The 16,469-nt window shown below is 45.0% G+C and overlaps 1 protein-coding gene and 1 long non-coding RNA gene across 7 annotated transcripts in view; one reads left to right on the top strand and one right to left on the bottom strand.

Moving 5' to 3' along the window:
- Window positions 1–16,469, top strand: part of BBS4 (Bardet-Biedl syndrome 4) — a 43,835-nt gene that overhangs the window by 15,978 nt on the left and 11,388 nt on the right. For 2 of the 6 annotated variants that reach the window (XM_087972599.1, XM_087972596.1), the window contains exons 3-9: window positions 4,855–4,934; window positions 6,610–6,673; window positions 7,204–7,315; window positions 9,101–9,173; window positions 11,617–11,670; window positions 14,195–14,322; window positions 16,156–16,210. In XM_087972599.1, the coding sequence (XP_087828725.1) occupies window positions 4,855–4,934; window positions 6,610–6,673; window positions 7,204–7,315; window positions 9,101–9,173; window positions 11,617–11,670; window positions 14,195–14,322; window positions 16,156–16,210 (566 nt within the window). The remainder of the gene's footprint in view (window positions 1–4,854; window positions 4,935–6,609; window positions 6,674–7,203; window positions 7,316–9,100; window positions 9,174–11,616; window positions 11,671–14,194; window positions 14,323–16,155; window positions 16,211–16,469) is intronic. The other 4 variants (XM_087972600.1, XM_087972601.1, XM_087972598.1 and 1 more) reach the window with 3 other exon arrangements.
- LOC113425338 (uncharacterized) overlaps window positions 1–16,469 on the bottom strand; it is a 370,548-nt gene that overhangs the window by 349,445 nt on the left and 4,634 nt on the right. The window lies entirely within an intron of this gene.

The raw sequence follows: 16,469 nt of genomic DNA, 5'->3' as shown, positions 1-16,469 counted from the left end.
ATTGTTTGCTACTGTTTGCTGATTTACTGCGTAATTCTACTGAATATCCAGCGTTTGTTTCTCTGGAGAGTGAAACCGGAGGAGGAGAAGATATCTTTATCGGCTGATAAAGATATTGCAAGGACTCTTAACTTGGACTATACTAGTGAGTCTTACTGGATGGAAATACTGTGAATGACTTAATGGACTGAATGACAATGCTTAAACTCTAACTGGATTAAAAACTATTTAAACTACAAACAGTGTTTGTGTTCAGTGTGTGTATACTCTGGGCCCTTCCTGGCTTGACTACTGCTGCAATACTCTGCTAGGGGTTAATCCCCAAACCCTAACAAATGTCAGGTTGTTGAATGTGTGCCAGGACCCTTCCTTTGCACCTCTGTTGCTGTCCTCTCTCTCCTTGTCCCTGCCGTTCTCTTGGCTTCCTCAAAAGGTGATGCATGAGTCCAGCTGACTTAGAAAACTCAAAGGTGGGCACAAAATGGAAACGTTCATATATATATATTTTAATGTCCTCCCATTTTTAGTGCAACAAAGCAAAACTAAAAGGAGAAAAGCAGCAACAGTTGGCTTCCTCTGAAACCAGGAAAGCAAACATTCCATATTTGGAGCTGCTAAGGTTGGGGTTGCCAAGATTTTGTGCTTTAGAGAGATTTATTGATGCGCTTGTTGGACCGTCCAGAACAGACCTTAACCATTCAAAGAGCCATTGGGACCCGTTTGCCACAGAAAACACCGGGAATTTCAAAACTTGGGTGGGCGTGGCCAACTCAACATCACTTCCACCCAGTCATATGACACACACACCCCCTGCCACGCCTACCCTTGTTTTGTGGCTCCCGGTGTTTTCGGTGGGAAATGGGTCTCTCTCTCTCTCTCTCTCTCTCTCTCTCCCCCTCCCTCCCTCCCTCCCACTCTCTGATTTCTGTTTTTTTGTGTTTACCTTCTCAGGCCAGGCGAGGAGTGACTGGGAGGGCAGGGCAAGGGGCATGGCCAGCCAGTGTGGGATCACCCAACAGGGAGCCACAGCAGAGGGCCCAAAGAGCCGCATGCGGCTCCAGAGCCGCAGGTTGCTGACACCCGGTCTAGAAGAAGGATGCAGCGAAGGATATTTTTACCAATTTGCTTCACTGGAAGGGTTGGATGGTCTTGCAGATTCAACTAAAGGCAACCTGAAGCAGAGTTACAACAGCTGGAGGAATGTGGCTAGGTCACGTGCTCTGAGAGATAGTGACCTTGCAGACGTATCAGCCGAGAAAATCCTAATAATTATAATTATTAAGATAGAAGCAGTAAGCCTACCTGTAGGTGGAATGGGACACCTCACCACAGCCAACTTGCCATGGGACCCTTCAACAATTATGTAAAGTAATTTAAAAAATATTTTAATTTTTGTTGTTCCCATTTCATGTGGTCCCTCCTTTGGCATCCTTTCTTTTATGATTCTATTACACCATTGTTCCCCCTCAATATTAGTATAATTCTTGTTCCATGGCGAGTTGACTGTGGCAATTTGGCCACGGTGAGTTGTCCTGGCCTATTCCATCCCAGACAAAAGTGTCTGTGTCCAATCTCTTCTTTCAAACCTCCAGTGTTTTTAAGGAACGTGGAGAAGGAAAAAAAGGAGAGGGAGATAGAGGGAAACAGCCTATCCTCAATCTTTGGGTAATGAATGAGAATAATGACAGAATAACAGAGTTAGAAGGAACCTTGGAGGTCTTCTAGTCCAACTCTCTGCTCTGGCAGGAGATATCAGTCCCATTTCAGACAAATGGTCGTTCAATCTCTCGTGGAAAACCTCTAATCTCTTCTTAAAAACCTCCAGCGTTGGAGCATTTACGACTTCTGGAGACAATTTGTTCCGCTGATTAATTGTTCTCACTGTCAGGAAATTTCGCCTTAGTTCCAGATTGCTTCTCTCCTTGATTAGTTTTCTATCCTTATTGCTTCTTTATTTTATTTATTTGGTTTGTCAATTGCTTACAAGGTAATAGGTATAAGTAAAAACATAGTTATGAATACATGGATACATATAAGAAAAATAAAAAAAATAAAAGAAACAATAGGACAGGGACGGTAGGCATGGTGCTCTTATGCACGCCCCCTACAGACCTCTTAGGAAAGGGGTGAGGTCAATAGTAGACAGTCTAAGGTTAAAGTTATTGGGGTTTGGGGAAGAAACCAGAGAGTCAGGTAGAGTATTCCAGACATCAACCACTCTGTTGCTGAAGTCGTATTTCCTGCAATCAAGTTTGGTGTGGTTTTACCTTGAGTTTGTATCTATTGTTTGCTCTTGTGTTGTTATGGTTGAAGCTGAAGTATTCATTGACAGGTAGGACATTGCAATGTATGATTGTATATACTATATTTAGATTGAACCGAAGGCGGCGTAGTTCTAGGTTTTTTTCTCCTGCCTTCAGGTGAGTTGGAGAATAGCTTGACTCCCTCTTCTTTGTGGCAGCCCCTTGTTCTCATTCTCCTTAATACTAGGTTGGATCTCTCGTGGATAAGCTTCCACCCGTTGCTTCTTCTTCTCCTGCCCTCAGGTGCTTTGGAGAATAGCTTGACCCTCCTCTTCTCTGCAAAGGTTTTTGCATTGTGAGTTGCTTGCTTCCAACACCTGTCCTAGACCTTCTTCCCCATCACCTCTGCATTTGCTGCCTCAGCAGCCCCCCCAATCCCTTATTTTCTGCTGAGCTCCTTTATCATCACATCCACTTACAAACAGGTTTTTTTCTTCTGGCCTCCCTGTTAGTTGCTATGGTTACCTTGGCTCACCAAGCTCTCAGCTGCAGGGATGAGTTTGGCACACTTCAAGTTGTGTTGGTAGGACGTGAATGGCGGCGTCTTCTTAAGAACTTCCAAGCCAGCATTTATTTTTATTTATTTGATTTGTCAATCGCTTACAAGGTAATAGGTATAAGTATAAACATGAGTAAGAATACAGGAAATAGGTACGAATAAACGGGGGCAATAGGACAGGGGCGGTAGGCACGATGGTGCACTTATGCACGCCCCCTTACAGGCCTCTTAGGATTGGGGTGAGGTCAACATAGAGGTGGTTGAGTAAAGCCATATCGGATCAGGGTTAGTTGCTGGGGGCTCTCCCTCCAATTGATCGTCTTGTGAGCCAGAGTTGCTGGAGAGCTTAACATTGACCTCTTTCTCTCTCTCTCCCCCCCAAAAAAAACACCCCTCAATAAGAGCCAAAGATTTGTCATGCTATCTCAGTCTCACTTCTTCCCTCCTAGCGATGACCAGCCTGATGTTCCACAGATTTCAAAAGAGGAGAGAAATGGACTCCGCTTTAAAGTGTCGATGATTATCTCTAAAAGGCTTTACGGGTTGGTGTTGTTGGTTTGTGGTGTGTTTTTTTTTTTTTGAACAGGAACGAGCCACTATTTCCAAGCCAGCAGCTATAATCGTTGTTGTTTTTTTTTTTTTAAAGCGTGAAGCAACAGGACCAGAATAAGAAACTACATTTGGGTTTAACCCGTATGCCGTTAAAAATAAGAGGAAATAGATAGATTGATCAACGATTTTGTCAATGGCAAAAATCCCCCAATGATAGCCCGGGCGTGGAAGGTCATTTCCCCAGCTCTCCCAGGAAAATCGGCCATGTCTCAGCTGTTTTTTGGAAGGCCACTGAGGGTTGACAGATGGGAAACATGCTGCCACTCACCTAGCCTTAGACCTTGGCATAAAGCAGGGGTGTCCAACCTTGGCAACTTTAAGACTTGTGGACTTCAACTCCCAGAATTCCTCAGCCAGCTTTGCTGGCTGAGGAATTCTGGGAGTTGAAGTCCACAAGTCTTAAAGTTGCCAAGGTTGGACACCCCTGGCATAAAGGATCACATATTCCTACGGATTCAGCTCCTCTGAAAACCCGGTTGGACTGGTCCAGTAAAAAGGGATTTTTGCTTTTTTTGAGAAGGACATCATTCCGTTTATTGGAACCTCTTTTCTGCTGTTCACCTGAAATACAGATGAATGTCTGTTTGTTGGCTTGGATAAAGGAGAGCATTTCTGCGGGATGCAGGTAGTCCTTGACTTACGATCACAACGGAGCCCCAAATTGATGGTGCTAAGTGAAGGGAGGCATTTGTCAAGTGAGTTTTGTCCCATTTTTATAACCTTTTTTGCCCCCGCTGTTAAGTGGATCGTCACAGTTGTGAAATTAGTAACAAAAGGGTGTTAAGTGAATCTGGCTTCCGCATTGAGTTTGCTTCTCACAAGGGGCTCGCGGGACAGGGCAACCATCATAAAGACGAATCCGTGGCCAAACATTGGAACTTGGATCAAGTGACCACGACGGTCACTAAACGGACTGTTGTAAGCCGAGGACTGCTTGCGTTGCCTTTGTTTTTTGCCACAAGGTTGTTTTCAGTGAGAGGAGAATTGCTTTGAACAACTCAGAAAGGAGATTGGAAGGCAAGATCATTGGATAGGGGCTGCTTGGGCGGGGCAGGAGGGGTTGGGCTAGATGACCCACAAGGTCCCTTCCAACTCTGTTAATCTGTATCTAATCTGCATCTGATAGGAACAGCAGCAGCGGTTGCCATGACTTCGTGACATCTTCAGCATCTCTGGGTCTCCCGCAGCAATCTGTCAAAAATCTTCTCCCGCTACATAGCACGGTCTCTTGTCTCCTGCTATGTTGGAGCAAGACAAGCAGATTTTTGCTTCATGTCTCCCTGGTTGGAAGCCCGAGTTAGTGGTTTATTTAAATCTCAACCTTGGCAGGTTTCAGATCTCTGGCTGGGAAACTCTGGGCGTCGAAATCCAGAGATCTTAAAATGGTTCAGGTGGAGAAACACTGCTCTAAAGATCTGTCCTGCCCTCCTCTTTTCACAGTGCCCGACCTTCCCATTCTGGAGAAGAGGAACTGGCTGATCCACCTGTACTACGTGCGCAAGGATTACGATGCGTGTAAGGTAGGAACGAGTTTGGTGAGGTGATTAAATCCTCTGGGCTTAGCCCTGCCTTAGGCACGGGTGGGAGGCTTTGAGCCAGTCACTCTTTCTCAGCCCTAGAAAGAAGGAAAGGGCCCAAATATGGCTTGCACAAAGGTTGCCAAGAAGATCGCAGGGACTTGTCAAGGCAGGCATTAGTCAAGACTGAGTGAAGCACCAACCACAGAGGAACATGTCTTACTTCAAACAACCATTCTCAACAAGAGAAGAGGAAAAAAAATCCAGATCTTTGTTCTCAGGAGGGGGTTCAGTTCTATTTTCCATGACTCTCCAAGTCAGGATTTGGCTTCCCTCCTTTGTTTGTGCACAATCCGTTCCCCTCACCCCCCCCCCCAAGAATCTTAACTAGTGTGACTAACTGTGGTTAGCACTAACCAGGATTGCAACCCAGTGTACCTTTTGAAGCTGATTGGGGCACTCTAACTCTAACCAGGGTGTAATGCTAAACAGTGGGGGAGGGAATAAGTCTTCCATTAGCCAGTAATTTGTCAGAGATATCTGGAATCAAGTTGCAAAGTATTGTTTGGCAGTATAAAACTTGTCACATAAGAGGGGAAGAAATATGTGACCCATAAGTTGTGTTTTCACTCCAGTGGCCTTTTTCCTGACGAAAGACTGTTTTTGCTTACAACACTTGCATGCCAAAACAATTAGACATAAAGATCATTTTTTCCCTCCCGGGCCATCACTCTGCCGAACACTCAATTCCCACAGCACCATCTCATTTCTCATCTTCTCATTTTTCCTACTCTCCTATTGGTTTCTTGTGATTTATCAAGTTGTTTGTAACTTAGGATTAATGCTTATAATTATGATTTATGACCTATGACTTGCTGTTTATATGTACGCTGTGAGCTTATATTCAACAGAGACAAAGACCAGTAAAGAATTCTCTTCTGTTCTGTTTTATTCTGTTCGTTGCCCTGCCTTTCCTGTTCTGTTCCACCCCATCCCCTCCCATCCTATTGAATCAGGATCTGTCTGGTTCCTTCTTTGCTCTGATTTCACAAACTCAGTGTCTCCAGATGGTCTTTGGTTTGATGAGAAATGTAAGGCAGATAACAGATCATCAGAGTTGGAAGGGACCTTGTAGGCCATCTAGTCCAACCCCCCTGCCCAAGCAGAAGACCCTACACCATTTCTGACAGATGGCAGTCCAGTCTCTTCTTGAAAGCCTCCAGTGATGAAGCTCCCACAACTTCCAAGGGCAACTTCTGTTCCATGGGTTGATTGTTCTCCATCAGAAAGTTTTTCCTTATTTCCAGGTTAAATGTCTCCTTGATCAGTTTCCATCCATCATTCCTTGTCTGGCCTTTGGGTGCCTTAGAAAATAGCTTGACCTCCTCCTCTCTGTGGCAGCCTCTCAAATATTGGAAGACTGCTATCCTGTCTCCCCTGGTCCTTTTCTTCACAAACATAAATCGTAACAATAAGAAAAGCATACATGTCCTATGCCCTCCCTAGCACCATCTTGGGACACCCATTTTAAGTTTCAGTGCCAACTTCCCCAAAGACTCACCTTCCATAACTGAGTGTTGAGTGCCTGTTGTAAAAGCACCGGTCAGTTGGACATTCTGCCTCTCCTCTGAAATAAAACATTCTCATGATTGAATTTCTCTTCCTTTTGGGCGTTCAGATTGCCATAAAAGAGCAACTGCAGGAAACCCAAGGAATGTGCGAATATGCTGTCTACGTTCAAGGTAAGAGAAAACGACTCCATGATTAAACAAAGCTTCCAGCTGCATTGATGTGCTTTGTAAGAACACACAGACACCTCTTTGGGCACCATCGGAGCTAACGGTGCTTTAATAATCCAGCACCTCCTGTTTCGTAGAAAAACCCAAGAGCGGAATATTTGCACAGTCGCTGGTTGTTTGGTGAAGGGAAGACATGAAATTCAAAATTCAAACATTAATTTACCTACAGTGACTTAAGACAAATCTGGATCACGTCTCCATGCAGCCTTGGGGGCAATCAATATGTTACTCATCAGGTTATTTGCTTCCAGTGTGTTTTTTAAAATTAAAAATAGGCGATTTTTAAATGAGAAATATAGCCCAGAGCAGGATACCTGAGTTCCTTGTTCATTCATGTACATATCTGAAACATTTTTAGGCTGTCCTTTAGGACAGAACTGTTCCGTAAAGCATGAGCAGAAATTAAACCATTAATGTTAAAATACGAACACGGGATCCTCCTGATTAACGTGCTATGGCAATGTTGCTTCCAGCTTTGATCTTTCGCTTGGAAGGAAAAATCCACGAATCTCTGGAGCTTTTCCAGACTTGTGCTATTCTCAGGCCTCGATGTGCAGACAACCTCAAGCAGGTGGCCCGCTCCCTGTAAGTGTAATTTCATTCTTCCTCTCTTAAAATGTCATGTGGAGTGGGGTGGGACTTCTGGAGAGGGCGTCAATGGCACTGGCATCCATATGTGCATAATCATCTTCCCAGCACATAATCCCCAAGGTCCTTTTTCAAGAACTGAACTTTCTGGTTTTCCTTCGAAGAGGTTTTGCTTCTCATCCCAGAAGCTTCTTCAGCTCTGACCGGATGGTGGGGAATGGAAGGATTTATCCTCCTTGCTTGACAGCTGATTGTTTGCCGTCTTTTTAGAGCGTTGCGGAGTCCATCAGGAGGTTTGTCTGGGTCCGCAAGCAACAGAAATCCTTCCGTTCCCCACCAGCCAGTCAGAGCTGAAGAAGCTTCATGGACGAGAAGCGAAACGTCTTCAAAGAAAAACCGGAAAGTCCAGTTGCCTCTGAAGAAAGCACCTTTGGGACAACCATGACCTGGATGCGACTGAGAATCTCCATAGAGATTCCCAGCATGTATTTTCCTTGACTGCACGCTTCAGAACTTAGCTGGATCAGCACCATGATTCAGGGATCCATTGCCTGGTGCATCAAGGAAGCACACAAGAAGGGCTGGAAGACAACAAATTATTCTATTATTCCCTTTCTCCAGAAAACCTGTCTGTTGGCATATTACCCTGAGCCAGGGTGGGCAACTATGGCCTTTTATGAATTATGGACTTCAACTCCCAGAATTCCTGAGCAAGCATGGCTTGCTCAGGAATTCTGGGAGTTGAAGTCCATAATTCATAAAAGGGCCATAGTTGCCCACCCTGCGCCTGAGCGATACACTTTTTTTTTAGCCCACCTCAGAGGAGATTACAGGTAGTCCTTGACTTATGACCCCCCATTGGACCCAAAAATTTTCCGTTTCAAAGCAAGACAGTTGTTAAGTGAGTTTGGCCTCACTTTTACGGCCATTTTACGGCCTTTCCTGCTATGGTGGTTGAGTGGATCACTGCCGTTGTGCCATTAGTCACACAATTGTTAAGTGAATCTGGATTTTCCCCCCTTGATTTTGTTTGTCAAGATAGGTCGCAAAAGGGGATCACGTGACCCCCCCCGGCTCACTGCCGCCGTCATAAATATGAGTCAGTTGCCAAGAAGCTTACATTGACCACGGCAGATGCTGCAATAGTTGTAAGTGTGAAAAACGGCCATAAGTCCCTTTTTTTTCCATGCCATTGTCATTTTGAACCATCACCAAATGAATCGCTGTAAGTCAAGGACTATACCTGTTCTGTCTCTTTCTGGTGGTAAGGTAAAGATTCCCCTCGCACATATGTGCTAGTCGTTCTGGCTCTAGGGGGAAATGCTCATCTCTGTTTCAGAGCCAAAGAGCCAGCGCTGTCCGAAGACGTCTCCATGGTCATGTGGCCGGCAGGACTAAACGCCGAAGGCGCATGGAAAGTTGTTCCCTTCCCACCAAAGGGGTCCCTATTTTTCTACTTGCATTTTTTATATGCTTTCGAATTGCTAGGTTGGCAGAAGCTGGGACAAGTAACCAGTGCTTACTCGGTTACGCGGCGCTAGGGATTCGAACCGCCAAACTGCTGACCTTTCTGATCGACAGGCTGTGCATCTTAGCCACTGAGCCACCGCTTCCCTTTCGGGTGGTCAAAGAATATCACTCTTCAGGCAGCCCTTGGCTGCTCTGTTATGTCTGAGAATAGAAGTGGCTTCCTCAAAGCTCCCTTGATCCCAGGACTGACAAACCCTTAATCCCCAGTAAACAAGCCGAGAAAAAAAACACGAAAGAGTGAATGTGTTGCAGGTTTCTCCTGGGCAAGCACAAAGCAGCGGTTGAAGTCTACAACGACGCAGCTCAACACAACGAGAAGGACTGGGTATGTCTGAAGCTCTTCTTATTTCAAAAGAGGGTGGTCAGGATTGGATATGGACAAATCAGCCAAGGCCAGATTTATTCACATATTTGGTTTCTTCTTTAAATGAGTAGTAAGGTGAAGGTAAAGGTTCCCCTCGCACCTACGTACTAGTTGTTTCCGGCTCTAGGGGGCAGTGTGCTCATCTCTGTTACAAAGCCAAAGAGCCATCGCTGTCCAAAGACATCTCTGTGGTCATGTGGCTGGCATGACTAAATGCCCAAAGGCGCACGGAACGCTGTTCCCTTCCCACCAAAGGGGTCCCTATTTTCCTGCTTGCACTTTTTTTTACTTGCTTTTGAACTGCTAGGTTGGCAGAAGCTGGGACAAGGAACGGGAGCTCACTCCGTTATGCAGTGCTAGGGATTTGAACCACTGAACTGCCGACCTTTCTGATCGACAAGCTCAGCGTCTTAGCCACTGAGCCACCGCGTCTCTAAATGAGTAGTAGCCGCTTCTTAAAAATATGACTCAGGTGGGGAAACCCCTAAGAGGAAACTGGTGGACGGTTTCCAGAAGAAAATGAGGTTTCAGTATCCCAAAAAGTTTGTGCTGTACAGGTAGTCCTCAACTTACAACAGTTGGTTTTTAGCGACTGTTCAAAGTTACAACGGCCCCGAAAAAAAGGGACTGTTTTTCACACGGTCATTGCAGGATCCCCATAAGTGGTGCGGTGTCCTAGAAGCGGAGCTCTTGCCTCATAATCAGGAGGCTGTGAGTTCGATCCTAGGTAGAGGCAAATATTTCTCTGTCTGGGCACGATGAGAATCTATCTGCCAAACAAAACTCTGCGTTGGGAACAGGAAGGGCATCCGGCCATTACAACACTCTGCTCCACTCAGTTGCCCAGACTCCACCCCGCAAGGGATTATGGGGGTCGTTAAAAAGAGGATGATTGCAGCATCCCCACGATCAGAATTCAAGCACTAGGCAACGGATTCCTATTGACGACGGTTGCAGTGTTCCAGAATCATGTAATTCCCCTTTTGCGACCTTCTGACCAGCCAAATCAAGAAGGAAGCCAGATTCACTTAACAAACAGGTCACCGCTGCAGCGATCCGTTTAACAACCGTGGCAAGAAAGGTCGTACGGATGTCTCACTTAGCAAGAGAAATTGTGGTTTTAAGTGGAGGACTACCTGTATAAGTCCACAGCTTTGGCTTAATATGGGATGAGCACCTGAGCAAGGACAGGCTGTTCTTCCGTTATGATTAAGGCAAGGTTCGGGCCCTATGAAGTAAAGTCTGAGATGCGACAGCCATCCATCTCCAGAGGAAGAACAAACTAGAAGAAGCAGGATTGTCTCTGGTCGATAGATACAAGGCTCCCATCTCCCAATTTTTCCCCATCTGGAAGAAATAATTTTCCAAGTGGATAGACCCATATCCTCTTAGCATGCATTCTTTCATTGGGATGGATATTAACTAGACTCAAATGTTGGCCAGATGTGCGATTCATTATATTTCACTGTGGTGGCTCAGTGGTTAGAAAGCAGCATTTCAGGTTAACTTTGCCGACTGCCAGCAGTTCAAATCTCACCAGGCTCGAGGTTGACTCAGCCTTCCATCCTTCCAAGGTGGGTCAAATGAGGACCCAGATTGTTTGGGGCAAAGATGCCGACTCTGTAAAGCGCTTAGCAAGGGCTGTAAAGTACCATGAAGTGGGTATATACGTCTAAGTGCTATTGCTATTTCAGCAGCAAACCTGGCAGCTTGAAATAACATAGTTATATGCTAAAAGGACCCACCTTTTCGTTGCATAATATTGCTACTGAACCAAAATTTTATTTCCTGCATCCATACAGTCCATTCAAATTTAACTTTTGAAATCAGTCTTTCTCAATCTAGACACTTTTAAAATGTGTTGACCAACTCCCAGAATTCCCAACTGGCTGGGGCATTCTAGGAATTGAAGTCCCCCCACCCCCCCCCCAAAAAAATCTCAAAGCGGCTGAGGTTGAGAAATGCTGGTCTACATTAAAATTGAACCTGAGGCGCTTTATTCCTAATTCAGCCTTCCAGTCACTGCACCGTGTGTAGGTTACTGGTCTCAGAAGAAGGTTTAATGGACATATTTAACTAAATCTTTACTAAGTTTCCCTTTTCATCATATTTGTGTCTTGGTAACCTTTCCCAACCTCCTGCCCTGCAGATAGGTTGGATATCCCACACCCTGCATTCTCGTCTAGGGTGTCTTTCAAGAGAGCAGCAGGTTGGGAAAAGCTTATCTTAATATCTTTGTCATGTTTGGCTGACATTGCATCGTTCCTGGTTTTTCAGCTGATTTGCAAGGTGTGTGCTTGCTTGAATTTTGTGGTAGAGTATGAGCTTTGACATCGGCATTTTGCCATCTGCAACGAGAAATGGTTCCACTTACTTCATAAACCTCCCTTCTTTTTATAACTAGGAGATCTTCCATAACTTGGGAGTCTGCTACATGCAGCTGAAATATTTCAACAAGGTAAAACAGACCCTTCGGCTATATTATATGCTAGGCCAGGGGTCCCCAAACTTGGCAATTTTAAGACTTGTGGATTTCAACTCCCAGAATTCTGGGAGTTAAAGTCCACTCATCTCCAGTCGACCAAGGTTGAGTTCTATTGGGTGGAGTTCAACTAATTGAAACGCAGAGACCTGCTCCTAAAAGAGCACAATATGGCAGGAAATATCTACCCATCTTCCTAAAAAGATTCGTTCCTTGCAAGATGGAATAAGGCGGGAGGCAATTGGGAGGCCCAAAGAAGATTCTGCTCTGCTTAAATCTCCAAAATCCCACCCAGACTTCAACCACACCAATTCTGGGAGTTTGAAGCCCACAAGTTGCCTTAAAGTTGCCAAGTTTGGAGACAATCTCTGCTAGGCAATCCATGATGGCTCAAGGTCCCAGCTTTCCAGAAATCCTCCAAAATTCAAAGCTGCTTTAAAAAGCCAGAATCTGCATTTCATTACTTAAATGCCCTTAAGCTGAAAGAGAACCTCCAAGTTAGACTTGGGCCACCTTGAAGCTTCCGCTAGCCCTCTGAAGGGCCCAGCTGGTTCCTGTCTCTTCCCAGTTCAGACATTTGGGTGTTAATGATGCTCCCTGTCCCTTAAACCGAGGTTGCTTCTTCCAGTAACGTTGCAATCCACGAGTCAGAACTTGTTTGTTTTGTTCTACCAGTAGTTGCTAAGACCAAGCCAAGATTTTATTATGGGAGAATTCTTGGCTTGCTTCTCTCAAGCCATGAAAAAAACAGCGTGCCTTCTCTGTCATTGGCATGGGGTGATGTTTGCCTTTAAAAGGGAAGTTTGTTAGTGTATTTTGCTGTCAGCCTGAGGATTTTTCTCTGTCCTTCTGATGGTAACTTACACCAAGCCTATAAAATATAATGAAGTCTACAGAGTGTTGTGCTATTTATACCCTTTAGTAACGAACATGCTATGTTACATAAAGTCATCCTTTTTTTCAAAAATAGACAATTCCTCTCTCTCTCTCTCTCTCTCTCTCTCCAACCCCCCCTCCCCCCCTTTTTTTTAAAAAAATGGGCCTGGGGGAGAAATCTCAAAACCTGCAACCTTTTCCTTCCCATCCCACCAGCTGGGTCTGGGGGAGAAGAAAACACGGCTTTCCAATCAATGCCTTTCGATGGGGGGAGGGTTTGGGGCAGGAAGAAACCGTGTTGTCTCTGGGCACTTCATCAGTCCTGAAGTTCATGCTGGCATCAGCACTTTTGGGCAGAACGACCTATAAAACCCTGCTGAGATTTTTGGTCTCTTTACACTTTACTCAAACTCACTGCAACTCTAGTCTCAGCCCAGAGCTCCCCCCCACCTCTCCCCCACCAGCTTGGTTAGTGGCATTTAAGGGGGGGCAGGATGGGGAGAAGGAAGAGAAGGAGAGAGAGAGAGAAAGAGAGAGGTGGGGGGGAAGCAGCCTATCCTCAAACTTTGTGTAATGAATTAGAATAATAACAGAATAACAGAGTTGGAAGGGACCTTGGAGGTCTTCTAGTCTAACCCTCTGCTCAAGCTGGAAAGCCTATAGCATGTCAGACAAATCACTGTCCAATCTCTTCTTTAAAATCTCCAGTGTTGGAACATTTCACAACTTCTGGAGGCAAACCATTCCCCTGATTAATTGTTCTCACTGTCAGCAAATTTCTCCTTAGTTCTAGGTTGCTTCTCTCCTTGATTAGTTTCCATTCATTCCTTCTTGTCCTGCCTTCTGGTGCTTTGGAGAATAGCTTGACTCCCTCTTCTTTGGGGCAGCCCTTGAGATACTGGAACACTTTATTTTTTTTATTTATTTCTTTTGTCAAGCAATTATAAGATAACAGGTATAAGTATAAACATGGTTATGAATACATGAAATGGATATGAATAAAAAAGAAACGATAGGACAGGGACGGTAGGCACGTTGGTGTGCTTATGCACGCCCCTTACAGACCTCTTAGGAAAGGGGTGAGGTCAACAGTAGACAGTCTAAGGTTAAAGTTTTTGGGGTTTGGGGAAGAAACCACAGAGTCAGGTAGAGTATTCCAGACATTGACCCCTCTGTTGCTGAAGTCGTATTTCCTGCAATCAAGTTTGGAGCGGTTAACCTTAATTTTGTATCTATTGTGTGCCTGTGTATTGTTGTGGTTGAAGCTGGAGTATTCATTGACAGGTAGGACATTGCAATAGATAATTTTATGTACTATACTTAGATCAGACTATCATGTCACCCCTAATTAGTTTTACAGGAGGGTTGGGCGGGATAAAACACCAAAGACTTGGAAGTAGCACCCGTAGAGGACAGATACGGCTCCTGCCTTGAGCGAAGGGTTGGACTAGATAGAAGATATATTTGGTGTATTTTGTTCCTTCCTTCTCGCCCCCCCAAGCAGCTGCTTGACATCGCTGGGGAGGGACAGACCTATATCAGCTCAAGCCAGAATAAAAGCCACGTTGGGAGTGGCTCAGGTTGATAGTGATGAAACCAAGCCCATTCTCTCGCTTGCACTCAGGCCAAAGATCAACTGAACAACGCCTTGCAGCTCAACCGCCATGACCTGACCTACATGACCCTGGGGAGAATCCACCTGATGGAAGGGGATAGAGACGCAGCCATTGAAATCTATAAAAAAGCAGTGGAGTAAGATATTTTCTTCCCTTCTACTCTTTTAGGGCAGGGTTTTTCAAACTCGGTTGCATTGAGGGCTGCATCAGGGTTGTGTTTGATCTCAAGGGGCTGGGGTGGGCATGGCCAGCTCACAAAGGCCTCGCAAGCTCCTTTTCCACTGGCAGAGGGTTGTAGGAGGCTGTCGCAGCCGAAAACACCGCAGGTTGGTCCTTCACTGTTTCCCCATGGGACCAGATCTAAGCACCCCACAGGCTGGATCCTTGAATTGACACCCCTGCTTTAGGGGGGGGGGGAGATGTCCTTTTCCAATTAATTTTTGGCTCCAGTTAAGTGCTTTATTTTGACTGTGTCGTTATTTTAATTAATTCAAGAAAGGAAAATGCCTTCCCATCCTCTAGGAAATCCCTTTAGCCTCACACTTAATTGGCAGACCCATGGTCCTCCCCCATTATCTGTCTATATAAAAGCGAAACACCCCTCATGCATCATCACAAAATCTCCAGAACCATAAAGCCTACAAACTTGGAAATTTGGCACCTATGTTCCACTTCGCTTCTAGGGGCTCACTAAGAAAGGATTTTTCGAAATGACTATCAGATCATTACTATTTCTTAATACAGTAATTAACACGCTCTGATGCTAAGGAGTTCTACTCCCCCTCCCCACCTGAAAAGAACTCTGTTCCAAATGCAAAACACAAGCAGAGGAGAGGAGTTTCAGTTTCAGTTTTACAGCAGCAAGCAGCTTTAGTACAGAACAGTTGAGCTAAGCCACGCCCTGGCCCCTTGCTGGCTCCTTGCTCACACAGCCAATACTGTCTCAGTTTCCAAACAGCCCTCCACTCTCTCACACACTGACGGGACGCTAGCCAGATGAATACTGATGGATCCTGGTAGGCAGAGGCAGATTTTTTTCCTCTCCAAAAACTAACCCCGACCACATAGTTTTGTAGCAAAGCATTGGGTATTGAGCTAGTTCAAAAATAGAGCTAACTGTGCCACCACAGAGAAGACTAACCTGAGTCCTGCAGATCCCCCAAAGAAAAAGGAATCGTTTTGGAGGTCTCCCAACCAGATGAGTGGAGTTAACTGTGGCAAGGGAAAGGATACTGCACTGTACACCTACAGAGAGTTACACCTGTACACCTACAGAGAGTTAACTGTGGCAAGGGAAAGGATACTGCACTGTACACCTAATACCTAACAAACTGGGATTGGATTGTAATCAAAACACTGCATGCTAAGGATTATAAGTCCCAAAGAGTGACACTACCGCCAACTTTCTTCTTTTCTTTTCCAACACAGGATTTTGGTGGAGAGGGAAAAAGAGGGGAGACAGGGTATTTGGTGCTGAACACATTCCTCTAACTGCCAGCCTAGAACTAGGGGTCTTGAAATAAATGTAAGACAGAAGGGATTTCCTGGAGGATGGGAAGGCGCCTTACTTGAATTTGGAAAGATTATGAAAAACATCGTTTTTTTTTTTCCAATTTTGGACCACGGCCTCCTCCATCTGCCAGCCTAGAGCAGAGGCCAGCACAATCTCTGGCACACTCGTGGGTTGGTCAGCCCCTAAACGTCTAATCCAAAGCCAATTAAATGGACTTTAAAATGGAGGCAGGCCCATTTTGACTGGCTAATTATGGGTTGCCATGAAAAGGAGGCTGTATTATTAATCACTGGCATAGAAAACATCGATATTCCTCAAGTACTCTTAATATTTTGGGCCACCTTCCTTCCTTCCTTCCCCTGCAGAAGAATGAATGATTGTTTGGCTTTAATGATGGCAATGGACGCTTTAAAACCCTGCAATCTGTATTTCTGTTTTTTTGTTTTTTCTTTTCAGATTCTCTCCTGAAAACACAGAACTCCTTACAATTCTGGGCTTGCTTTATCTTGAGGTATGAAAAGTTGGTCATTAAGTCATTAGGTACTTTTACAGGTCCTCGCCTTACAACCACAATTGAGCCCAGAATTTCTGCTGTTAAGCCAGATGGCGGTTCGGTGAATTTTGCCTCATTTTACCACCTTTCCTTTCCACCGTTGTTAACTGAATCAGGGCAGTTATTAAGTTAGTCACATGGTTGTTAAGTGAATGTGGCTTTGCTTGTTGGAAGGTTGCAAAAGAGGATCACACATGACCCCACAACACTGCAACCG

This window comes from Notechis scutatus, chromosome 11 (assembly GCF_049901735.1).
Source record: "Notechis scutatus isolate UNSWTSFEM ecotype Mainland chromosome 11, rNotScu1.2, whole genome shotgun sequence".
Classification (NCBI taxonomy): domain Eukaryota; kingdom Metazoa; phylum Chordata; class Lepidosauria; order Squamata; family Elapidae; genus Notechis; species Notechis scutatus.
The sequence above is the reverse complement of the archived record's forward strand: the minus strand, read 5'-3'. Positions and strand labels throughout refer to the sequence as shown.